A 27,133-nucleotide genomic window follows, 5' to 3' on the forward strand; every position below is an offset into this window, starting at 1 on the left:
GACTCACTCTTTGTTCTCCACACAGGTACAAACGACGTCACCACGACCCGGTCTGAGGAACTGCTGGACAAGTACCGTAGGCTCATCCAGCAGTATAAGTCTAAATCCCCTAATATTTTGATTTCAGGAATTCTACCACGGACATGGGATGAGGGCGACTTCTACAGTAAGGCCTTCAGCCTCAACAACCGCCTGCAGACTCTCTGCGGAGAGCTTGACGTCGAATTCTTTAACGCCTGGAACGATTTCTACGGCCAGAGTAGACTTTTCCAAAGGGACGGCATACACCTGTCCCCCATCGGGGCAGCCAGATTTGGAAGGCTCCTCAACAACGCCGTACGTAACGCCCGAACAACAAAAAACGACTCTCAGCCACGTCCTTCCATCCCGCCCGTGTAAATAGACACCATACACCGCAACAGACTCGTAACATTGAACCCTCCAGTACCTCTATTACCAAGCTTCAAGATAACCTAAGAGTCCTTAGCTTCAATGCGCGTAGCCTAAGAAACAAATTTGATGAACTGCGATGTCTTGCTCTGACAGAAAACTTTGACGTAATTGCTATAACCGAAACATTTATCGACACCACTAATATTGATTTAAGTTCCGAATACAACATAGATGGCTACAGATTCTTCAACAATGATCGTGTAAACCGTAGAGGGGGTGGTGTCGCCCTTTTCGTCAAAAGCTACTTGCAACCTACTGACAAAATACCAAGAAACAGTAACGTTGAACATTTGTGCGTGCGAGTAAACATTGCAAAAGTCAATTTAAATATATCTGTCACTTACAGGCCTCCGGGGCAATCACTTGATGGCGATCTTGAAATGTACAGCGTCTTAAGGCAGTCACTTAATAACAGCGACTCACTGATACTAGGAGAATTTAACCTCCCCCATATCGACTGGGCGACACTGTCGGGTACAGAAGGTGAGTCCCATAGAATGATCGAATTTCTAGAGGAAAATTATCTAAGCCAAATGGTTTCTGAACCAACTCGACAAAATAACATACTTGACCTTGTTATAGCGACCCAAGATAACCTAGTCAGTAATGTCACGGTAGGAGAACACCTCGGTTCCTGCGATCATAAACTAGTGCGCGTTGACATTAGAGCTCAAACATCGGTGACTGAAAATAAAGTTAAGGTGCCCAATTTCAAAAGAGCCAACTTCGTAGAAATCCGACGAAAACTAATAGATATGCAACTATCAGATGACGGCAATGCAGAGGACGCCTGGCTAAACTTTAAAATCACTTACTCACTCAGCAGGACACATTTGTCCCCTTGTGCGAGAAGCGAATTAACACTAATAAAAGTCCACCTTGGTTTAATAGCGAAATTAAACACTCAGTCAAGGAGAGAAAATTGTCTTACAGGTTAAAGAAAGACCAAAGCACGCCTGAAAACATTAGACTTTACAATGATGCAAGGCGACGAGTAAAAGATTACTGCATCAGGCAAAGCGTAGATATGAGGAAAATATTGCAGCCAACTGTAAAAATAATCCGAAATCCTTCTTCAGTTACATAAACAACAGAAAGGCGATCAGAAGTGGAATTGGACCTTTAACAAACAGCGACGGTGCACTAGTGACTGACAGCCAACACGTTGCAAACCTATTAAATAATTACTTTTCCTCGGTGTTTAATAACAGTCCTCCCACCACCACCACCAACACCAGTACTAATGTAAATCCCGAGCATGCATTGTCTAACTTTGAAATTAAACCCGATGAAGTCCTTAAAGCCCTCAAATCCAACTCTGCTGAAAGAAACAAAGAGCGAAATACTCTCCTCCCTCACAACCGTATTCAATATGTCCTTGCGACAAGGCATTGTCCCTTCAGATTGGAAAAAGGCTAACGTGACACCGATTTTAAAGAAAGGAGACAAAAAAGTACCAGGTAATTACAGGCCCATTAGTCTAACTTCGGTTGTAGGTAAGCTACTTGAGGGCATAATTAGAGACAAAATTGTGAGTTACCTTGAAAGCCACTCATTAATTGGGGACTCACAACATGGCTTCCGAAACAAAAGATCCTGCCTATCAAATCTATTAACCTTTTATAACGACCTCTTCACTGTTTATTACGTAACCAAATCACTGGACGTAGTCTATCTTGATTTCCAGAAAGCGTTTGATAAAGTCCTGCATCATAAATTACTTTACAAATTAAAGCAAATAGGTATTGACGGTCAGGTAAACCAATGGATCGCGAATTGGTTGAGCAACAGACAACAAAGAGTAGTGATTGACGGATTTAACTCAGAGTGGGCGCCGGTCACTAGTGGCGTCCCTCAGGGCTCGGTTCTTGGCCCAGTGCTCTTCATTATTTACATCAACCACGTGGATGTTGGACTCAATAACCGCATTAGTAAATTTGCAGACGACACAAAGATAGGTAACTCGGTTCTCACTGACGAAGACAGGCAAAGCCTCCAAGAGGATTTGCACAAAATTTCAGCTTGGTCGGATAGATGGGAGATGCCCTTAAACGTAGACAAGTGCCAGGTCCTTCAAGTTGGAACGAGGAATAAGAAGTTTGATTACGAAATGCGCGGCGTTAAACTCAAAAGCGTTCAATGCGTCAAGGACTTGGGGGTCAAAATCGCGTCAAACCTCAAATTCTCACAGCAATGCATCGATGCAGCAAATAAAGCGAACAGAATGTTGGGCTTCATTAAAAAGAAACTTTTATTTAAGAATAAAGATGTAATACTCCCGCTCTACAACAGTTTAGTCAGACCCCACTTGGAATATGCGGTACAGTTTTGGTCTCCCCACCATGCAAAGGATATTGCTAAATTAGAAGGTGTTCAGCGTCGGGCAACGAAAATGATCCCTTCCTTGCGCAACAAATCCTACGAAGAAAGGCTTTCTACCCTTAACATGTTCTCTCTTGAGAAACGTCACCTCCGAGGAAAACTGATCGAATGTTTTAAAATACTTAATGGTTTCACGAATGTAGACAGATCAACATTGTTTATGATCGATGACACTTTGCGCACGAGGAACAATGGCGTAAAACTCAGATGTAGACAAGTAAATTCAGACTGCACCAAATTTTTCTTCACCAACGTTGTAGTGTGAGAATGGAATAAGCTCCCATCATCAGTGGTCCAGTGTAACACGATTGACTCCTTCAAAAATAAGCTCGACCGTCACTTCCTTCAACTTAATATCAACTAGAGTAGAAATGCAACGTTTTGGAGTCTTCTGATTAATGTAAAATCACTTAGGTTTAAGGACAGACCACCAAGTCTGGACCATGGGGTCTGTGTGGTCTGATTTTCTATGTAAATCTATGTAAATTTCTCTCTCTCTCTCTCTCTCTCTCTCTCTCTCTCTCTCTCTCTCTCTCTCTCTCACACACACACACACACACACACACACACACAGAAGGAGAATGAGAATGGTGTGGGGAGGGAGAGCCAGAAAGGAGAGGCAGATCATGCAGGGCTTTGGTCAGGATATGACCTGACCCAGGTCAAAACATGACCTGTGTGTGTGTGTGTCATGACAAGACCTGACTCTCCCTTCTGCCCCTCCCCCACACACCCTTCTAATTTCCCCTCATGTGTGTGACGCACAACTGGAAAACTTGCCGGTTGCCGAAGCTGCCGCCAACGCGGTGGGAAGAACAAGGCCCAGTGTGACACCAGCTTACGGACAACCAGCAACTCGCTCCCGGATGGGCGTGCGGGTGTTGCCAGTAGCCACAACGGTTAGAGAAAAACGGCCAGTGTGACACCGCCTTAAGGCAGTGAGGCCGCTGATTGGGTTGGCGTATTTTCTGAGCTCAGCCAATCGTAAGGCTTTATCTGTGGCTTCAAAACGACACGTTCTCTCCTCCCGTTTTCTTCCTTTTTCCATGGTAAGTATTTTGCGATAACAAGGGAGTAAAAGAGGAAAAAATATGAGCTCCTGTGGGCAGCATGAGCCAATTACAGGTAACTCTCGATTTACGCGAGTATTGTATCGTTGAAGAGGTCGCGTAAATAAAAAAAACAATGTAAATCAAACAAGAGGTAGGTTCTATCGAAAAATAAATATTCACTTCATTCAGTGGAGAGAGAGAGAGAGAGAGAGAGAGAGAGAGAGAGAGAGAGAGAGAGAGAGAGAGAGAGAGAGAGAGAGAGAGAGAGAGAGAGAGAGAATATCCATATCACCGAGATATCCACTCAGGCACTCAGCCTCACTCGTGTGAGGAAGAAATGAGGGACACCATGAGCGACTGGCTAGTATTGGTACCGGTACCGAGCAATTTGGTACCGGTACCGAGCCGTTTGATACCGGTACCGAGCAGTCTGGTACCGGTACCGTACCGTATAGCTGGTACCGTTAGTATCGGTACTGGTACCGGTACCTGCCCTATTGTTGAGTAGCGTGGCAGTGTGGGTACTGTATTGTTGTTCAAGTGGCGCACGGGAAGAACTGAGCTCAGCTGTGTGGCCGCGGCGCAGTGTGAGTCCAGTTGCGTGAGACATCTGGTGGCCACTCCATAAAATATCGCGTATAAGTGAAAAAAGTGTAATTAAACATTTTTTTGGATTTTGGACCCAGCGTTATTTCAAAAACGCGTAAACCAAACTCGCGTAAATCGAATTACCCGTAGCTAGTCACTCCGTCCACCATATCATTTATATAAACAGCAAACATTATTGGTGCCAACACCAAACCTTGTGGGACCCCACTCCTCACTGGGCACCAGTTGGAAACCCTGTCCTTGATTATTGTCCTCATTTCCCTGTTAGTTAGGAGGTCCTCCAGCCACTTAATCAGTCCATCACCCACTCCACCCATATTTTTAATTTTCCAAATTAGTCCTCCGTGTGGTACTTTATCAAATGTCTTTTTCAAATCCAGGTACACTCCATCCCCCCAGCCTTCTCTCTCTTGTATTAAATCTGTCACCCTTAAGTAGTAACACAAGTTGGTGATGCAAGATCCTCTCCTGAATCTAAACTGGCAATCCAAGATAATTTTCTCACTTTCTAAGAAATCTAACCACCTGTTTTTAACCAGTCTCTCACATATCTTCGCAACCACACTAGTGATTGATACCGGTCTGTAATTCAATGGGTCCTCTCTCTTGCCTCCCTTAAAAATCGGTGCTATGTTTGCTCTCTCTTCCAATCTTGTGGTACCTTTCCTTCACTCTGGGAGGCACTCCTTATGGAGTGCAGTTTCTCCACAAGTTGCTCACTACATTCTTTCAAAATTCACCCTGATACTCCACCCGGCCCCATTACCTTTCTCACATCCAGGTTGTTCAAACTTTCCTTGACCTCCTACACTGCGTTAACTGTATATCTTGCATAACCCTTCCTCTTTCCTGGCCTGGGGGTTGTACAAATTCTTCTTCTCTTGTGAAAACTCTGTGAAAGCTGTTGTTCATCACCTCTGCCATCTCTGCTGGGTGTTCATATGTGGTTCCATCCATTTTCAGTTTATCAATTTTTTCTCTATTCTTCAATTTGCCATTCACATGTCTATAGAATAGTGTTTGTGTGTGTGTGTGTGTGTGTGTGTGTGTGTGTGTGTGTGTGTGTGTGTGTGTGTGTGTGTGTGCGTGTGTGTGTGTGTGGAATTCACTACGGCCTGATCACAAGTTGGACTCACTTTCGCCAGCAGGTGCCCTCCCGACATGAGCAAGTGCTCCTTATCATCAATCTCTGGATACTGCAAGGACCTCACACACCACACACCCCTGCCCCCTTGCTCAAGGGGGGGCAGTAACCACTCCTAGTCAACAGAAAGAATCCGGCCTGAGCAGGGCTCGAACTGCCGCCCGTTTGGCCGTGAAGCCTTGCAGCACAGCGCTCTACCGACTGAGCTACCAGAGCGGGGTGTGTGTGTGTGTGTGTGTGTGTGTGTGTGTGTGTGTGTGTGTGTGTGTGTGTGTGTGTGTGTGTGTGTGTGTAGACGTCATTCTTGTAAAGGTATGGAACCTGTTTAGAAGGACTATTAATACTACTTAATTACTAGCATTGAATACTTTACTGAAGGGGTGAGTGAGGGGGTCACAGCCCATCCTCTGTACTAACCATAAGCAGGAGGCAAGACAATAATAACAATATTTATAATATTATAATAATGTTAATTATATATAATCACGACCATAATCAACTATCATTCTTCTCTTTTTCTCCTTCCCTTCTCTCTTCTTCCTCCTCCTCCTCCTCTTTCATGCCTTCCCTTTCTTTTCTATCCCTTTCTTCTTCCTCCTCCTCTTCCTTCATTTCTTCCCTTTTCTTTCGTTCTCTTTCCTCCTTCCCCTCATCATCATCATCATCATCATCATCATCAAACCCATAATTTGCGTAGAGCACAAAGGGGTTGCCAAGGTTGTTGGAGTGGTGGACTGGGGGTGCAGACTTGAGAGGCCTTGTGCCAAGCAGCCTCTCTGCCAAGTCTGCCATCACGGCTCCAGTCAGCAGAATAACCTTACCATCTGGCTTACTGAGGAACCGAATAGTGAGCGATGTCTTCGTGAGGCAGTCGGCGGACAGGTAGGGTGGGTCCGCCACTACCAGGTCAAAGCCACAACGGAGCTTGGGATCAAGAGCGAGCGGCGAGCGGAAGTCGTAAAAGAAAAAGTCGTCACCAAAACAGGAGAATCTTGTATCGTACTCGAGAAGAGCAACTGTTGGGAAGATAGAGTGAAAGGTCCTGTCTGATTTCACATAAAAGGAAAGACTGGAGATGTCTGGGCTGCTGTCCTTAAAAGAATGAGGAGAAAGGTGACATGACTGGTACTCGGTGATGGAGGGCATAGAAAAAACTGATAAAATTCCATAGCAATAAAATATTAGAGTAACCCCACTAAAGAGACACAGTGATGGAGCTAAATAACAAGTGGCTGCCTCCCAAACCAAGATCAAAACCCTTTCATCAAATCTATGAATATGTCCAACATATACCAGTGATAAGTACGACTTGCTGAGATAAAAGTGTGTGCTAGTGTGATCGACTTCCTATCCACATGAAGCTCTCATAAATTGGGCACTACACCAAAACTAGGCCAGCTAACTTTGACTTAATCTCCAACTTCTTTTACTGAAATTTCTTTGTCTGGTTAAGGGTAACCTACATGGAATCTTGCCTACTGATTGAGATCTGTTTGTATGGGACAGGAAAGCAGTAAGAGGACATGAATACAAACTGAAGGAGGAAATTGAAGCTAAGTTTGACCAATTCAGATAAACAAAACCCCATGTTATGCATGTCACAACTAGGTAAACACATACACACACACACACACATATACACACACAAACTTACGTTTACACTGATGTTTCTGGGCACGGAGGGTGCGATAGAGTGTTGGACAGGACAGACAGGCAACTGCAGCATCACCACCACCATCACTGGGACTCACCGCCCTCAAGCACTCTTGCGCAAGGTGCTGTGAGGTGCTCTCACTGTACCAAAACTGGCTTAGGTTCTGTAAGGGAAAATTGCAGTCATAGTGGTATAGTAAAAGTCCGTCATTCCAGCGTCCAATACTCAGAAATCCCTAGGGTTCAAAATTTTCAGCTGAAGGTCACTCTTAGCTTTTCTAGGCAACACTGAATAAAATCAGGCAAAAATAAAACAATACCAAAAACTGGACAAAAGTGTTGCACAAAACTATCCAATTCTGTACCCATGCCACACTTGGTGTACCATACAATACACACACATACCATACTGTATCAACAGCATCATGTGGGATGTGATCTGCTGCTCATTCTGAAGCTTTGTTTACCTCAGGCTTATTAATTTGGCTAAGGGCGCACCATCAGTGACCAGACCAAGACTTGGTCTGGACCAGCACTGTACTGTAATATTCATACAGTAAACTCCCGACTATCCAGCCCCCGGGTATCCGGAAACCCTGAGTATCCTGCGAAAATCTGGACGGTCAAAGCTTGAAAATTTTCCATTAAAATTGTTGAAAACTATGAATATCTGACTGGTGAACAATCTGAAATACCTGCGCCACATCTCAACCACCTCCAGAGTGGGCCTGCCCTGCGTTGAGTTGAGCCTTTAGCCACACAACTTTGCCCAACCTTACCAGCAGTCCAGTCACAGGTGTGGGACTACCTTTGTAACAGCAATAGCAAAGGAGCTCAGCTAATAAGTTTTGCCAATATGGCAGTATTAGGCAAACCCCTAAACTAAGACCAAGACCAAGCCAGGGTAGGGGGAATATATGGTCGGCTGATCAGTGCAAACAAAGGGATTTCTGTAGCTAATAAGTGTAGGCAGTGTCACCTCTGCTGCATCTTTTTACTTTCTACAAATGTTTCATTCAGCTATGATTGCCATTTCCAGTGAAGGGTCATTTGTAAGAGCAGCTGAAAGATCTTTATATTATGAAGGAGCTCTTGCCTCAACAAGTTATGTTCTTCCGCATGTAGTCAAAGCATTGTAATATGCTTGTTGTCATACAATACAGTAGGTAAAGCCCTGTACACTACTACTCAACTGTTGGCTTCTACCAATGAATTTCACCAAGGAGACTAGTTTCCTTACCAAGAGAAGATGGCGCCACTATAAACACTTGCCTGCGCCATGATGGGCTGGGGCCGTCTACCATTCAGGCCCCTCAAGAGAGCCTACCGGCACTATAGGCATTCACATAAAAAAAAAGACTAGTCTCCTTGCAATTTCAATCAACCAAACATATTTATAGATGCAGGTATTATACACTCCTGGGGAGGCAGTGGCTGAGTGATCAACGTGCTGGCGTGACATTCAGGAGGACATGGGATTGCGTCACGCCTGACACAAAAAGCTGGTAATCTTCAGTCATCTATGAGTGGCCTAAAACTACCCCACATGATGTCCTGAAGACCACCCATCAAGCCAGACTCTAGATTCTCTCTAAAAAAGAGGATCCAAGATGAGCTCCAGGGGGCAGCATCAGCCAAGCAAGATGGCGCCACTGAAAACACTTGCCTGCACCATAACAGGCTGGGGGTGACCAGCAGGCCCCAACAAGAAAGCCTATGGTGGCAGAGCCAAAGCATTGAAAAAAAATTGGCTGCTCTCTCTCTCTCTCTCTCTCTCTCTCTCTCTCTCTCTCTCTCTCTCTCTCTCTCTCTCTCTCTCTCTCTCTCTCTCTCTCTCTCTCTCTCTCTCTCTCTCTCTCTCTCTCTCTCTCTCTCTCTCTCTCTCTCTCTCTCTCTCTCTCTCTCTCTCTCTCTCTCTCTCTCTCTCTCTCTCTCTCTCCTCTCTCTCTCTCTCTCTCTCTCTCTCTCTCTCTCTCTCTCTCTCTCTCATGGCACTCCTCAGGGCACCTCAAAGGCATGTAACCTCTAAGTGCAATAAAGTCTGAGATAAGATGGAGCTGCCCACATCTAAACTGTTGATAGGTTTATAGGTACAAGTGATCATATCCACAGCAAAAATAGATCGGCCTGAAAGCAAACTGGAGATAAAACTACAGAGAGGGATAAAATTCATAAATAGGTAGTGTAAATAGCAAAGATTTGTGCCAGACTCCATCAATAGCTTCTGTGATGCAAGCACAAGGTGTGGAATCCTCACAGACACCATCAGGAGTTTTCTTCCCATTCTCTACACAAAAGTTGTAGTGTTATACTTAATCTCCTTTGAATTTGGTTTGCACATTAGGAATGTAGCTCTCTGACTCCTTGATGACTTCCCCTCACAGTTCCTTATTTAGCAATTTACATGTTCCTTGGGAAGATTTTGTAGGTGATCCATTAAGGTGCTAGAGGATAAACACTGTTCTTCATTGTTTCGCTTTGAGCATGGGGATGAAAGGCAAGTGGTTTGTGTTTGATTTCCTCTGCAAGAGACTTTACAATTTGGTAAATGGTTTCCTTCACTGATCTAATAGAATCATTTCTTATTCAGCAATATGCTCTTTATCTTGTTCTAGTTTTCTTCCTAGAATAACTTCTCCAGCCTTCCTCTTCCAGTTAAATTTTTAGCATTAAGTGAACCACACACTATCAAATATGTTTACCCAATTAATGTTTGATCATACAATTTGAGAGTGTGCAGCCAAGTTTGAAAGAATGACCAACATGTTTGACAAAGATAAACCTGTTGACTGTGGATTTCCTACAAGAAGACATCGCCAAGCTACAGGAGTGGAACAACAAATGGCTGCTACAATTCAATGAAGAAAAATGTAAAGTCATGCACCTTGGGAAGGGAAATCCAGCATACCAATACCACATGGGAAACACTCCACTATCCAGTGAAGGTGAAATCCATGTCAATTGCAGCAGAGGGGTTAAGCAAGTTTAATATTTTCAAGTTCAACATGACATTTGTTAAACAATTTACTTTTTCTTTTATTTACAGTAAAGGAAACAGTTCAAGGGAAACAAATAATGAGACAAAAGAGACCACTAATCATTGCTCTTATATAAAGAAATATAAAGGAGTTGTCATAAGAGAGGTCAGTTTTGGGAGGTGTCTTGATACTCCTCTCTTGAAGGTCAAGCTGTAGGCAAGAGGAAATACAGACGAAGGAAAGCTGTTCCAGATTTACCAGTAAAGAGGATGAAAGAATGAAAATGCTGGTTAACTTTTGCATAAGGGATTTGGACAGTATAGGGATGAGCTTGAGTAGAAAATCGAGTGCAGTGAGGCCCTACTCATGCTGTCAGCGTGTCCCCGGTGTTGATGTGGCGCTACCAGACACCCAAGTGAAGTTTGATCAATCATACAGTGAGTGGCTGTGTATGATGCAGGTACAGTGTTGGATCAAACATTAAGTTTGATGAACATATTTGATAGTGTGTGGGCCACTTTAGTACCTGAGTCACCCAACTGGGCCTTAGCTTCATTTATTAAGTTGTGTGAAGCCAGTTGAAATGGTATGCAGGTCTGAATCACTATTCCAATACCTCCTCAATATTCTTGTCCTTTACGTCTCCCCAAGTAACACCGCTGAACATTACATGACTTGCCTGTACATGGTCTCCTGCAGAGTAAAGTTTTGTGCTGTTTCTTTCACCACTGGCCAGAGCTTCCTTAACACTCATTTGAAAGACAAGGACAATATGATCACTGGCTCCAACTAGAGCTTTAAAGTAAAGTTTTGTGCTCTTTCTTTCACCACTGGCCAGAGCTTCCTTAACACTCATTTGAAAGACAAGGACAATATGATCACTGGCTCCAACTAGAGCTTTTATTCCATCTGTCTGTCTGTCTGTCTGTCTGTGTCTCTCCCTTACCCAGTTCTCGGTGAAGACCTCTGGCACGTTTCCTTCCCTCACTTCCCTCAGCTTGTCCTTCCTCTCCTCCTCCTCCGAGTAGAATTCCAGCAGGGCCCCCAGGGTTGCCGCTGACAACTGGGGTGCTTCAGAGTCCTGCGATGCTGAGAACGAAAGGGAGCAAGACTCTTCTTCCTCTTCAGACTCTTCCTTCTGTTCCTCCTCCCTCATCTTATTTTGGATTTCTTCCATGCTGTTCATCTGTGAGTAAAGAGTTGATATTAATTGATAGGTTTATTTGTATTTATTCAAACTTGCCCACACACTCTCAAATTGTATGATCAAACACATTTGATTGTGTGTGGTTCACTTAATGCTAAAAATAAAACTGGAAGAGGAAGGCTGGAGAAGTTATTCTAGGAAGAGAACTAGAACAAGATACAAAGCATATTGCTGAATAAGAAACAATTCTATTGGATCAGTGAGGGAAACCATTTACCAAATTGTAAAGTTACGTGCTGGTATTACACTGCTCAATGTGCCAGGCAAGGTGCTTGCTCACATATTGCTGATGTGAATTCACAGCCAGCTGCTGAAGCTGCAGAGACCTGAACAGTCTGGGTTCACGCCTGGTCAGTCAACAACTGACTGTATCCTAGCACTTCGCATACTGGTGGAGTGCCAACGTGAGATTCGACAGGGGATGCTTGCAGCTTATGTCGATCTCAAGAAGGAGTTCGACTCAATGCATCGCGAGAAACTCTGGGATCTTCTGCTACTCCATGGGATTCCTGCAAGGACTATTGGTCTGCTGACTGGCCTGTATTCTGAGACAGAGAATGCTGTGAAGTGAGGGGGGAGCTTGTCCAACTTCTTTCCCATGAATGCGGGAGTGAGGCAGGGCTGTGTCCTTGCCCCATCACTTTTCAACACTTGTATGGACTGGGTACTTGGCAAAGTTGCGGACCAGAGTCATTGCAGAGCATCCATTGGCAATACCAGGGTCACTGACCTTGTTTTTGCCGATGATGCAGTAATCCTGGCAGAGTCACTGGAGGTTTTGGTGATGGCTCTCGAGGCACTGCACGTGGAGGCAAAGCCCTTGGGACTTCAGGTCTCCTGGGCCAAGACCAAGGTACAGGTGCTTGGAGGCTTGCTGGATGACACAGTACAGTCTGTTCATGCATGTGGCGAGGACGTTGAGATCTCAGAGAGCTACATGTATCTTGGTAGCGTAGTTCATTACAATGGTGAGTCAGGCCAGGAAGTCTTACAGCGGATTGGTCTGGCCCACGGTGTTATGTACTCACTCAACACGAATATATGGCGTTGTCGATACCTGTGCAGAAGGACAAAGATCCGGATCTTCAAATCCCTTGTGCTCCCTGTCTTACTCTATGGCTGTGAGACATGGACACTAAATGGGGACTTGGAGAGGCGGACTGATGTCTTTGGTAATAAATGTCTTTGCAGAATCATGGGATATCACTGGAATGACTTTGTGTTAAACAGGCGACTACTCCCTGAGACTGTTCCGACATAGATTACCTGCATAGTCTGTCAACACCAACTCCGGCTATACGGGCACGTGGCACGTTACCCTGAAGCTGATCCTGCTGATCGGATTGTCTCAGTAAGAGACAATCCTGAGTGGTGGAGGCCAAGGGGGAGCCCACGGAGTTCATAGCTTGAACAAGTCAATAGATCCTGCCGGGATGTACTCAGAATGGGAAGGGAGCCTCCATGGAGACTCGCCCAGCGGGACCCCTGGACTTGGCATCGATGGGTGAGTGAGGCAATGCGCCCCCCAGCGTATGCCCCCAGTGATTAACGGATATTGGTAAATAATTGACATGTCCTCCTCCCCTTCCCTCTCCACATCCAGGTCTTCATCCTCCTTTTCCTTTTTCTTCTTTTTCTAATCCTCTTTAACCCTTAAAGCGCGGGAGCCGACAATAATCGACAGCTGGTGCCTGGGCTCAAACCGCGGGTGTTGACAATAGTCGACAAGGCATTTTTTGACTTGGCTCGCTGTCAAATTTATTTTGTTCATGCTGAAGTAGAGTAAGCATGACATTTTCTTTCAAACAATACCCAACCATGCTCTCTTGACTAATTATTGGTCACTGTATGCCTTGTGTAAGCTTTGAAATGATGTCCGCTAGACATCCCACCTCTTCTCACCTTCCAGTGAATTTCATCCACAAGATGGGGCCCTTTGACCTCAATACCCATCAAGGGCATCAAGAAGGCCTAGAAGTTAAGTTATTTTGGGGTGTGGTTCACATAAACTGTATAAAAGATATGCTTCTTATTACTAAATCATAGAAGGGAAGTCCACTCGGGGTGGAAAACTGTCTACACTCGGCCCTCGATTTACCGGATTTCGGATTTAACGGACCACAAAATCTCAACGGACAAATTCCCAGCAACGGACATTCTGTCCGTTGCTGGGTAGATTTGTCCAGTGTGACACCGGCTTTAGAAAAGTCAAAACCTTAAAATAATAACAATATCACAGAAAGTGATATTTTTCATCAAAACTGCTTGCATCGCCTCCCTTAAGCTACGGTCACACTTGCTATTGTTAACGCTAGCCTGGCTTTTGTTTTCGCTGGCTTGCCAGCTATACGCGCGGCAGTCTGGTCACACCACATGCAGAGTCCGCTAGCTAGCTAGCTAGCGGATCATATCATAACAACACTAGCCGCTATGAAGGAAGCACTTCTTGGATTAGCTCTGTCCACAACTACTCTTTCCACTTGTTTTGTAGCCAGTGAGGACTTAAAGAAGAAAAGTGAAACGAAAGTGGATAAGACCATGGCTGGCAAGTGTGTTCGCTCTTGCTCTTGCTGTACATGTGACCCGTTGGAAAGTCACTCAGGTCAAATGAGAACTGAATATTATATTTCCATTAAAGAAAAAAAATACATTTGGAAATTTTCTTGTATTGTCGTCTAGCTTTTTTATTACGCATTTAAAGTACCTCCCCAAAAAAAGAAATGAAATATTTTTTGATTGCATGTATGCTGAATAAACGATAGTTATTTATTCCCTTCCATTCGGCTACCGCTATCGCTAGCAGACTAGCAGTACGGCCAGTGCAAACGGTCCGTATCGATAGCTCAAAGCAGCCGATATCAATAGCTTGTGCAGCGCAAATGGCTGGCCGATCAAGCCGTACCGCTGGATCCAGCGATATCAGTAGCTACTATCCATATCAGACCCCATGACATACCGTTTTTCGCAAATATCTTTCAAACGAAGACTCGGATCAGCATGGTGCTGTGGCACGGATTGTTTCACACACTCCGCTAATTTCTGACGCTATTGTGGACTGCCAGATGCGGTTAATTATGGCGTTTACTCCTGACTGTGATGGCAAAACCTACGTGAGCCACTCACACATTCGGACAGGTGAGGCGTGACGTATTTGTGACGTGTATCCACCACCTACCTCCACCCCTTGCTTCCCTTACTCCCCCCCCCCCTCTCCCTCCCTTCTCTCTCTCTCTCTCTCTCTCTCTCTCTCTCTCTCTCTCTCTCTGTGTACATGAGATGTGAAGTTATGCACACATGACTTATCTATGATGGCGGATATCTCGAAAGTATATGCTAAGTATTGTTGGGTGTTTCACGCACACGACTGTTTTATCTGTAACTACGAAATATAACTTTGATTCATTATTTACCTATTCACACTTATCCCTAATTTGTTCTCGATATTCTCTTGGTCATATAAATGGAAGAGTCGTAGTGTAATGACTCCTTTGCACCCACGCGGACATCGTAGTATGTTGGCCATGGCTGACAGCGATGAAAAACTCCTTCCTCCACAGGACGTGGGTATCAGCCGTCTATCGGCAGCGTGCCTGATACTTACCATGTTACGTACCTTTTTCACTTACCAAATACGGTGTAACGGTGAAACAAGCAATAACATCAATTACGATTGCTTGCGTAAACTATCCAACCTTAATCAGCATATAATTTCTACTTATCTGCCATTAATTCAAGTCACACGTGTGCATGGGTTCATATATCGTGTGCAGCGCAAGTGGAAGAGAGAGAGAGAGAGAGAGAGAGAGAGAGAGAGAGAGAGAGAGAGAGAGAGAGAGAGAGAGAGAGAAGGGGGGTATGGGGGAGAAAGAGCGTGGGGGAGAAAGAGGAGGGTAGGAGGGAGGGAAAGGGAGGGGTGGGAGTAGGGGAAGCCAGGGGTGGAGGTAGTTGGTGGATACACCTCACAATACGTCACGCCTCACCTGTCCGAATGTGTGAGTGGCTCACGCAGGTTTTGCCATCACAGTCAAGAGTAAACGCCATAATTAACCGTATCTGGCAGTCCACAATAGCGTCAAAAATTAGCGGAGTGTGTGAAACAATCCGCGCCACAGCACCATGCTGATCCGAGTCTTCGTTTGAAAGATATTTGCGAAAAACGGTATGTCATGGGGTCTGATATGGATAGTAGTGTGACCGCACCTTTAAGGAGGTCGAGGAGGGTGAAGTCCCCCTCCCCCCTTCCGTTAGGTAGGTTAGGTTAAGTTAGGTTTGGTTAAATTTATTTGGCTCGCAATTTGGGGTGGCGGAAATACGAAGCGCAGGGCGGGACATGGCGGCGGCGTGTGGTCCAATTCGTGGGCCTGTGTTGCGAGAAATACCTCCTTGCAAAAAAAGTCGCGCTGTTGTCCACCACGCATGCGTACGGGGGCAATACACAGGAGGAAAAACATTAATTTACCTGGTTTTGTTCAATTAGCGTGTCCGCTTCCGAATGTGAGCGGTGAGTGAAATGAATATAGACAGTATGCATGTTGAACCTCTCTCTGTGGCTGCGGCAGCGGGCGGCGGCGGGTGCAACAGCCATTGAAAAGTCAGTCATTTAATGATTTGTGACAAGCAATTATCATATTATTTCATAACACACTGAAAACTGAAAAATAAATGTTTCGTCTGCCCATGCGAGACTAGCACACTTGTAGAATTTTACCCATATGCCTAAACAATATCCCCCCCCCCCCCAAGGCCCCACTGTCAACCCTTGATCGCTGGAAGGCCAACAAAACAAGACGTGTCGGGGGAGCGGAGGCGAAGGTGGAGATGGCTTCTTCTGGAGTGTTCTATGGGGCTAGTTAGGCTGTGCCCGTCTTACAGCACCAACGCAGAACAGGTCAAAAGAAGAAGAAGAGTGGTTTGTTTTGTTGGTCCTCTAGCGGAGCTCGGACAGAGCTTGAACGGGACGAGTAGTGAACGCCACCTATACAGACAACGTGCAGACAACATACACAATAAAAGAATTATATACCAACATTTATTATTAGGTTTGTCTGTATCATTTTACGTTTTTTTTAACAGTAATTTTATTGTATACCGGTATTTATCGTATGTAAGTATTTTCAAGCAACGGACCACCCTTCCCCCCTTTTAATCCGTTAAATCGAGGGCTGAGTGTACTTTCGGATTTATCGGATTGATTTTGGGGAAATCGATTTGAGGTCAATCATACCGGATCGTCAAAACATGTATAAACAAAGATTTTGAGTCGGCACGTGGCTGTTGCCAACCACTAATTTAAAATCCCGCCACATTAATGATGATGCTTTGATGACACTGATGGTTGCTCACCACCCCCGCATCTCATGACTCATGATCCAGTGTTGCCAAACTAGCGCGAAATGCGCTATATCTAGCGCATTTGCATCAGAACAGCACACAAATTTCGTATATTGTGCATAGAGCATTATTCAGTGCATATTTGTTCAGTTTAGTGCATTTTCTAGCGCATTACTGGAGGCTGTAAGTCGAGAATAGCATGGCTCTGCAGGTGTCGAAGGCAATTACAATGACGACGATGACGAACCCCCAGCAAAGAAAGTGCCGCTTGGGGAGATGGCTCAGTACCTTGATGTCTTCATGGGGTTCCTTGAGGAGCGTTCCGAGCCCCATATAACAAGCCTTTACTACCCCCTTCGTCAGCTTAAGGACTTTGTTGTCGATCTTTTTCAACAACGGATCTGCAAGAAGCAAACGAAGATCGACACGTTCTTCAAACTGAAAACTTCAGTAATGAGTCCTACCGCTACTCCCCCTTCCACCTCCCAGCACTCGACGCCCTTCGCGGTGTCAGAAGTTATGCCAGTGAAGAGGCTAGATATTAGGCCGTCGCTGAAGAGGTTCATGTGTTGGTCCCCTGATTCTAGCGACTCGAACTAAAGTCGCTACCTTGTCCCTCCACTACCACACGGAAAGCTGCAACCACAAAATTGTAATGAAGAGAAGTTAAATTATGTAAAGGTTGAGAAAGGGGAACTGTTGCAGCTGATGGAATCTTTAGATGGAAGGAAAGCTATGGGACCGGATGAAATCTCTGGTCAAGTGCTAAAAGAGTGTAAGAGTGTAGAAATTAATTATTGGAACCAATTTATGACATAATAACATGCTCTATAAATACAGGAAAAGTGCCCTTAAAGTGGAAGAGAACGAACATTATACCAATTTATAAAAGTGAAGATAAAACTAAACCATTAAATTATAGGCAAGTCTCTAACAAGTGTAATGTGCAAGATCTGTGAAAGTATAATAAAAAAACAATGGGTTGAACATTTAGAAAAGGGAAACATGATAAATGAAGGACAGTTTAGATTTAGAAAAGGGAAATCGTGTGTCACCAACTTACTATGTTTCTACTCAAGAGCAATAGATGTGGTGCAAGAAAGAGAAAGATGGGCTGATTGTGTATATCTCGATCTGAAAAAAAGCTTTCGACAAGGTTCCGCACAGAAGGTTACTCTAGAAACTACAGAAATGGGGAAGAATGGGCGGAAAGATCATCGAGTGGATAAAGGACTACTTAACAGGAAGAGAATGATGATTAGAAAAGAGAATCAAATTGGAGGAGAGTAGAGAGTGGAGTTCCTCAAGGCTCATTTCTGGCACTAATAATGTTCATAATATATATAAATGATATGCCAAAGGGTATAAAAAGTTATATGAGTCTTTTTGAGACGATGCAAAGTTAATAAGAAAAGTGAAGACGGAGGAAGACTGAAGAACTGCAAAAAGACCTGGATAGAGTGTATAAATGGAGCCAATTATGGGAGATGGAATTTGATGCAAACAAATGCCATGTTATGGATATGGGGAAAAGTAAAAAAAGACTGAGGAAAACATACAGGATGGGAGAAGAAAACTTAAAGGTGGTACATGAAGAAAAAGATTTGGGAGTAACGATGCAAGACACACTATCTCCAGAAAAGCATATAAACAAGTTATTTGGAGAAACATACAGGATGATGCAAAATATAAGGGTATCATTCCATTATATAGATAAGGAAATGATGAAGAAAATTATGACAACACTTATAAGACCAAAACTTGAATATGTTGCAGTTGTATGGTTGCCTCACAAAAAGAAGGATATCAGAAAGTTGGGAAGAATACAGAGAATTGCAACTAAAATGGTCCCAGAACTCTTGAATATGACATATGAAGACAGATTGAAGGAGATGGACTTGACGACACTGGAACAAAGAAGGGAGAAAGGAGATCTGATCACACTGTATAAGTTGGTAAATAAGTTGGATGAGGTGGATAGAGATGATCTTTTCTCTACTGCGAGAATGCAGAGGCTGAGAGGACATGGAAAGAAACTTAATAAAGGAACCTGTTTGGGTGACTTGAAAAAGTATAGTTTTCCACATAGAAGTGTTAACACATGGAACAGCTTGCGGGAAGAGGTGGTGGAGGCGAGCAGTGTCCATCAAATGAAGGAAAGGCTGGATGAATGTAGATATGGAGACGGGACTATTAGAGCTGAGCTCGGGCCACCTAGACTACAAATAGGTAAATACATGGGAAGTTACTACCACACGTAAGCCACTGTGACACATGTGAAACAATCTATACATATACACTGCAGACTGTATGTGTAATTCACCTCTTAGACTGTTGCGGGTCTCTCTCGAGACAGCCAGCTGTTCCCCTACGGAAGGAGCTACAGAGCTCAGTGACCGATCTTTGGGTACGACTGAGACCACTCACACAACACACAGCGACAACGAGGTCACAACTCCTCGCCTTACGTCGGTTACCACCAACTCACTGCTAGGTGAACAGGGGCTACACATGAAAGATAAACCCAACTTATCTTTACCCGGTCAGGGAATCGAATCCCGGTCCTTCTGGTTGTGAGGCAGACGCTCTATCCACTGAGCTACCGGGCCATGTGTGTAATTCACCTCTTGGTCTGCTGCGGGTCTCTCTTGAGACAACCAGACGTTTCCCTACGGAAGAGCACAGAGCTCATAGTACCAATCTTTGGGTAGGACTGAGACCACTCACACACAACACACTGCGACAACGAGGTCACAACTCCTTGCCTGACGTCATGTACCTACTCATTGCTAGGTGAACAGGGGCTACACGTGAAAGAAGATAAACCCAACTTATCTTCACCCGGCCGGGGAATCGAATCCCGGTCCTTCTGGTTGAGCCAGACTCTCTACCCCTGAGCTACTGGGCCGTGTGTGTGTGTGTGTGTGTGTGTGTGTGTGTGTGTGTGTGTGTGTATGGGTAGTGTATAGTTGTTTGCAATACATTTAATATGCATTTGTGTATGTAATAGGTGTGTGTGTATATAAACCCATCTAAAAAAATGATTTAACGGATATTTTGATTTACCGTATTTTTCCTGCAGGCTTTAATCCGTTAAATCGATGTACTATATACTGTATTTTCAAAAAACAAAACTGTATTGATGTGTACTGTATATGCAGGCCCGTAATTTTGGCAGATGTGGTGGGGGGGGGTGCCTTGAGGGCATCATAGGGTCATGAGGTGGGGGAGTTGGCAGGTGAAGTGAGCATAGCCACACTGTCAAGGGATGCATGAGCACAGCTCTTTATTAACAAGTCTTTGTTTGTTCACATTCGCTTTTGAGCATGCATAGTTCACGGGAGGACAGCCAGGAACACTACACTGGGAGTCCTTCTTCAATTTTCATAGACAGGAGAAAAAAAGGTTTTGAGCTCTGGTTCCACAGCACGGGGTGTTCTCTTATCAATTAAATAGTAAACAAAGCAGCTCTGCCAAGCCACTTTATGAGTCTCTTAGTGGACCATCTTCCACTGCTCCTCACTCCTCAGGCACTACCGTCATCTGTTTGTTTAAATACAGCCATGCAGTACTCACGAACCCACGCTCGTACTCACAACCATTTTCCATTCGTACGGACAACCGACAACTCGCTCCAGGTTGGGCATACACGTGGTTACCCGTAGCCCCAATGGTTGGATGAAAACAGCCAGTGTGACACCGCCTTTTAAAGCAGCGCTCATAGCACCAAAGGTAGGTAGACGTAACCCGTACATGTCAAAGCAGCGCAAAACTTGGGGTGGTAAAGCGCTTAAGTCGGGATGGTGAGCATTTAGGACTACTCCTTTGCTATCCCAAAATACGTGCCTTGGAAAAAGGAAGAAAACAGGAAGAGAGAACGGGTCGTTTTAAAGCCACATACGAAGCCTTATGATTGGCTGAGCTCTGAAAACGCTTGTGATTCGCTGGGAGTCCGATGACGTCATCGCCGGCGCTCACCCGGTCAGCCGCCTCGCTGCCTTGGGGCAGTGTCACACTGGCCGTTTTCCTCTAATTGTTGTGGTTACTGCCAACTCCCATGCGCCCATCCGGGAGCGAGTTGTCGGTTGTCCGTAACCTGGTGTCACACAGCCTTTTTCTTCCCACCGCGTTGGCGGCAGCTTGGGCAACCAGCAAATCCAACTTTTTCGGGTGTGCGTCACACACGGCCAAGGTTGGTTGCCCGTATCCACATCCTCAATGTAAACAAAGCACTTGCCTGTATCGACATGGCATCATCTGCTAAGGTAAGGGCTGTCGCGGCTTGTGCTGCCATTACCCAAGTTATGGACTTGTTGCATCAGTTAAATGGAAGGAAGAAGCTGTTGTGGGTGTGGCGTGTCTGTGGTTCCTCCATGCCAGTTCTCATTGTCACCACTGCGCATGAGCGGCCAACCCACCCATCTATACTCCGACAACATAAACCGTGGATCGGTAACAACAAACACACACACGCACGCACACACCTGACTCATCATGAACCATGGCAGATGTTTCTCACAAACAAAAATGGCTTCCCCATTTCCTAGAGTGTGTTAGAACTTATTTGGTGAGTGGTTCACACAAACCAAACATACCCAATGGCAAGAAGAGAACAGTGTTAATGACGACTGCTCTCTTCTTGCCAAGAGCTAGGTTTGGTTCATGTCAGCCACTCACCAAATAAGTTCTAACACACTCAAGAAATGGTGAAGTCGTTTCTGTTTGTCACAAATATTTGCAATGGTTCCTAATGAGTCTGGTGAGTGTGTGTGTGTGTGTGTGTGTGTGTGTGTGTTTGTTGTTATTCGATCCATGTGTTTATGTGGTTGAGACAAGATGGATGGGTTGGCGTACGCAGTGGTGACAGAACTGGCAAGAACTATATGCCACACCCACAACTGTTTCTTCCTTCCATTTAACTGCAGCAACAAGTCCATAACTTGGGTAATGGCAGCACAAGCTGCAGCAGCCCTTACTTTAGCAGACGCCATGTTCATACAGGGCAAGTGCTTTGTTTACGTTGTGGATGTGGATATGGGCAACTGACCTTGGCCATGTGTGACGCACACCAGGAAAAGTTGGAGTTGCCGGTTGCCCTAGGTGGCGCCAACGCGGTGGGAAGAAAGAGCACTGTGTGACACCATCTTACTGATAATCGTGAACTTGCTCCCGGTTGGGCGTACGGGCGTTGCCCGTAGCCACAACGGTTGGACGAAAACAGCCATTGTAATACCGCCTTAAGGCAGTGAAGCCGCTGATGGGGTGAGCGTCGGCGATGATGTCATCGGACTCGTTGCGAATCACAAGAGTGTTTTCAGAACTGTCAGCCAATCGTAAGGCAGCCGCTTTCAACTGCGGCTTCAAAACGACTCGTGCTTTCTTCCCATTCTCTCTCTCTCTTGCCATAGCCACAATGTTTGGTGGAAAACGTCCAGTGTGATACTACCTTTAAAGATAACGTGTGTGATGCCGATGGTAAGTAGACGTGACCCATACGTGTCAAAGCAGCACGAAACTCGGGGTGATAATGCGCGAAAGTCGGGATGGTAAGAATTTAGGACTAACCGCGAAACTCGTGGATTGCGAAACTCAGATAGTACGAAAAGTCGAAGGTATATATATATATATATATATATATATATATATATATATATATATATATATATATATATATATATATATATATATATATATATATATATATTATTACACACTGCAGTATTGTTTACATTTGTAGTCCTATCCATTAGAGATACCCTGGTCTAGATAACTTCAAAAGTTGGAAAAACATGCCAGCCAAAGAGGATTTATTTTTATTTTTTATCAAGACACCTTTTTCATTTTAGGTCTGTGGAAAACCCCCGTCCTTAAATTTTTCTGATGTCAAAAAAGTGTGGGGGCAAAATACCCCCTTTGCCCCCTCCCTGAAAAAAGTAGGGGGGCAATTGCCCCCTTTGCCCCCATGGTTCCTACGCCCCTGCAATGTTAAGCGGAGAAATAAAAATGGCTCAACTGACTGGCAGTGTTGTAAACGCAAGAAGAGTGCTATTATGTACCATGCTACAGTAAAGCAGGTTGGAGACACTTTCTTTCATGGCACTGCTGAACACTGTCATCCAGCAGAACCAAACACTACAACCGTGCACCAGATCCGAGCTGCCGTGGTTGACGATGCTTGTAGCAACCTATTCAAGCCAGCTGGGGAGACAGTGGCAAGAGCACTACGTGACCATTTGGATACTGACAAAACTTACCCTAGTCTGCCAAAGCCTACCCATCTTGCAAAGACTGCCAACAGACAGACAGAAGCAATGTCCAGCTGATCCTGCAGATCTGTCCTTCACACTGAATGTGCATTATATTGGCCAGGATTTTATGCAAAAGAACATAAGTGTTAAATCAAGTCACCACCTAATCTTTGTCACACCAGCACAGCTGCATAGTCTCAGTCAGTGTAAACAGTGGTACAGTCACCTCTCGATTAACACGAGTTTAAATGACGCGTTTTTGATTTAACACGAGTTGATATTTAAGGAGATACGTTTATCTAACGCGATATGTTCGATTTAACTTTGTTTCATCGATGACGTCACCGCGCGGAGACGCTGTCTTTCTCCTCAGTCTGAAGCTACCCGACACTGTGAGTGGAACGTTTCTCTGGAATACGTACACTGCATTTCAGGGTTGTTGATTTTTTTTTTTTTTTTTTTTAATAAAAAAAAATCTGATTTTTTTTTACTTAAATCAGATTTATTTGATTTAAATCATTTTTTTTATTTTTTTTATAAATGAAAATAATTAAGTGGATATAAACCTCAATATTTTCTACATTAGTTTTAAACACATATTGGAGTATTCTTGAATCAGTGTAGTTGTACCGTCCACCATGGCGGCGCACGGAAGGAAGACTAAGAGTGAAACTGCTACGTGGCAGCTGCTGGAAGCGATACACCCTGCGTAGTAATATTTCAAGAATGTAGTCGCTTAAAATTATAAAATACAAATACTTCGCCATTACTTGCCTTAATCTGGAAAAGAAAATAACGTAGAACTCGTAAAGACCATTTTATGTCTGAAAGCGTAATGATCCATGCGCGTTCTGGATATTACTGGCTTAGGAACTAGTTTGTATGGTACACTGCAAGGCAGCTAAGAGGCTCAGTCTGTCTATAGAGCCCCGAGTGAAACCATAACAATGGACTTAGAAAAAATTGTGAGGCCAGCATGGAAAAATACACCCCTTGTGACATAAACATGCCTAACCGCTTGTCAAAACCCCGTCGTACATGCTAGAAATGTTGTAATTACCAACACACTGTGCCCTAAATGCACACTTGCTAGGAGCCGCTATTCCTAAGATTATCCCATGTCTCAACAAAGGATGAAGCTAGACCGACCAGCAGCCTTTCCCAGTAACTGTGTTTATATGCACTAGCAATTGTGTCACCAGCGTCAGGTAGGGTATACCCATGTTTAGTGTTCTAGGGTTAAATCCTTTCTGTGTGGAGCTTGACGCAACACACATCCGTTCAGAACCACGACCACTCTTCAAGACAACTGATGTCTGTCAAACCTTAACCCTAACACCTACTATTACACAGACACAGCCATGCACCACAGCATTACTCCCTGCGGCATCACCTTCCCGCCTCTCGGCACACACTGGCGGTGGGTCACGGGTGGGGCGCGGAGGAGGAGGAAGCCACTCCTGGCACCAAGGCAGGCCCACCGTTAGGCACAGCGGCCTGCTGGGTTAAGATTCGTTTTAGTACCGTGCCAGTATTTCATTACCTACCTTATGAAACATCTCTAGCTCTTCATATATGTTTTCTACAAATGTTCAACAATCATGGAAATGCTTTCAAAATCCAATTAAGGGACTATTTATTGTTGAAAATAGGGAATATTCACGAAAGCGTAGCCTCCTTTGGTGGCAGCCGCGGCGGCAGTGCAGCTGGTGTTGCGAGAAATACCTCCTCGCAGAAATAAGTCGCATATGGGGTAGACTGTGGCTGAACAGATAGCAAGACGGCTCCGTGTTCAGGAGGACACGAGTTCAATCCCGGACCGGTGCCACCAAGCTGGGATTTTTCAGCCGCCGCCAAGTGGCTTAAAACTACCCACATGCTGTCCAGACGCCCACCTATCAACCCGGACTCTAGATTCTAGGATTAAAGATGAGCTCCGGGAGGGCAGCATGAGCCAACACAAGATGGCACCACTATAAACACTCGCCTGCGCCAGAACGGGCTGGGTCGACCATCAGGACCCACCGGGAAGAAGCCTTGGACCGACCATCGGGATCCACCGGGAAGAAGCCTACCGGCGCTATAGGCCAAGACGTAAAAAAAAAAAATAATAAATAAATAAATAAAAATCTAGGGGGGCAGGGGGGGCACAGCCCCCCTGGTTAGAAGGGGGGGGATCAAGGGGTCAAAGCCCCCCCACCCACCCGTTAGCAGGTAGTAAAGTTCGGTTGGAGTAGTTTAAATATGCTCCCCCACCCTAAACCTTCTGCGAGCTGTTTTGCGGCTGCCGTGGCGGCACCGTCGCCGCGGCCACTGCTAAGGGCTAAGCTTTCGTGAATATTATCCCCTATTTTCAACAATAAATAGTCCTTGAATTGGTTTTGAAAGCGATTCCATAATTGCTGAACGCTTGTAGAAGATATATGAAGAGCTAGTGATGTTTCATAAGGTAGGTAATGAAATACTGGCACGGTACTCAAACGAATCTTTACCGCCTGCTGCCACTCACCTCACCTGCTGCACCGGCGATGCTGCTGCTGCTGATGTTGTTGTTGCGAGTGTAAAATGCTGGGTCTTTGAGACGGCTGAGGTGCGGCCACAGCCTGGGGTGGGGTGTAAATATAGGAAAAGTAGGCGTATTATTTTCAAGGCACATATTATGTTTTCATGGACAAAATATGACTACTTTTTTGGTGTAGATAGTTGTTTTCTGCGTAAACCAGTAAAAACCTACTTTTAGGGGGTACGTATATCAGGAGTACAATAATCCCTCGCCATATCATGGTTCACTTATCGCGGTCTCACTGTATCACGGATTTTTAAATTGTATTGTATCACAGATTTTTCGCTATATCGCGGGACCTTGCGGTAAAATAAGCATTTTCTAGTCTAAGAAATTAAAACAATATAAATCAATTTATAATGTAAGTAGGAACACACCTAAATAAGCACCTACGTCACCCACTTTTGTTTTTTTTCCGTCGCAGCCTATTGCGCCGTTAGTCTTTTCCCTGGTTCATTCCTCCCCCACTTCTTTTCTTTCTTCTCCCTCTCCGTCGCCATATTTGTCTCCTTCCTTCTCATTTTTTTCTTCTTTTCCTTTCACCTCCCTCCCAGTTTTTCTCTTTTAACCCTTAAACTGCGGAGGACTAAATGCCGGATATTTTTCCTTCGCGAGTTAATATTAACATTATAATAAAAAGCAAAAATATAGATCTAATAGTATGTCATCAATGAGGAAAATGTAAATTGATGTATTACAGCAGGTCAGAGTGGTACAGGAATAATTAGAGCAAATAATAGGCCCTAAAAATTCGCGCACTTTCCAAAGTGGGGAAAAAAGTGACATGTCGTGTAGAATGAGGTGGAGCGGGTGGAAGCAGTGGACATCTGCCCGCACGGCTTCTCTCTCTCTCTCTCTCTCTCTCTCTCTCTCTCTCTCTCAATCAGGTAATGAACTATCATGATGTAAAAAAAATCTGATTAAAACCATGGACCAAGACAACCGGGGCTTTCCGCACGCACGCACACACACACCTGTGTGCAAAAGAGCTTACTGTTATGTATTATATTCAAGTTATAATTCAAAATTTGTAATCTAGTCTGCCTTGACAACCTCCATCTTCTCTTCCACTACCGCATTTTCTATTATGTTATGGTAGATTACTACCCGGCGGGTCAGGAGAGTTTCCAGGCGCCTCCTACATTTCCACAAACACTCGAATGCGAAGGTATGACTAAGTTGCCAGCGATCACGAGAACACACTTGAAAGGAAGCGCACCAGGAAAATTCAATACATACGGCGCAAAAATTCATGATTATATAAGCGAGCACAGCGTCACGGGATCGGAGAGGTTTGATTAAATAAGCGATTGCAGCGGTTTAAGGGTTGATCTCTTTCCCTCCCACTCACACCCTTTCTCTCCCCCTCTTTCCTCACCTTTACCTGACCCTCCCTACCTCTCTCTTTTGATCTCTTTCCTTCCCACTCACTGCCTTTCTCTCAAGGTTGGCAGTTTCAACCAAATGGTTTAAACCATGGTTTAAACCAATAAAAAAACAGAGGTTTAAACCA

At 44.6% G+C, this 27,133-nt stretch overlaps 1 protein-coding gene across 26 annotated transcripts in view; it reads right to left on the reverse strand.

The window, feature by feature from the left end:
- Window positions 1-5,991: 5,991 nt before the first annotated feature.
- Window positions 5,992-27,133, reverse strand: part of LOC126989217 (EEF1A lysine methyltransferase 1-like) — a 28,066-nt gene continuing 6,924 nt past the window's right edge. For 4 of the 26 annotated variants that reach the window (XM_050847840.1, XM_050847846.1, XM_050847825.1 and 1 more), the window contains exons 2-6: window positions 25,572-25,660; window positions 24,401-24,557; window positions 11,218-11,457; window positions 7,295-7,457; window positions 5,992-6,656 (exon numbers count right to left, since the gene is read on the reverse strand). In XM_050847840.1, coding sequence (XP_050703797.1) covers window positions 6,136-6,656; window positions 7,295-7,457; window positions 11,218-11,457 — 924 coding nt within the window. In that variant the 5' untranslated portion in view covers window positions 24,401-24,557; window positions 25,572-25,660 and the 3' untranslated portion in view covers window positions 5,992-6,135. Of the gene's footprint in view, window positions 6,657-7,294; window positions 7,458-11,217; window positions 11,458-24,400; window positions 24,558-25,566; window positions 25,661-27,133 lie in introns of all 26 variants that reach the window. The other 22 variants (XM_050847838.1, XM_050847842.1, XM_050847832.1 and 19 more) reach the window with 9 other exon arrangements.

Source organism: Eriocheir sinensis, unplaced genomic scaffold (assembly GCF_024679095.1).
Source record: "Eriocheir sinensis breed Jianghai 21 unplaced genomic scaffold, ASM2467909v1 Scaffold110, whole genome shotgun sequence".
Taxonomy (NCBI): domain Eukaryota; kingdom Metazoa; phylum Arthropoda; class Malacostraca; order Decapoda; family Varunidae; genus Eriocheir; species Eriocheir sinensis.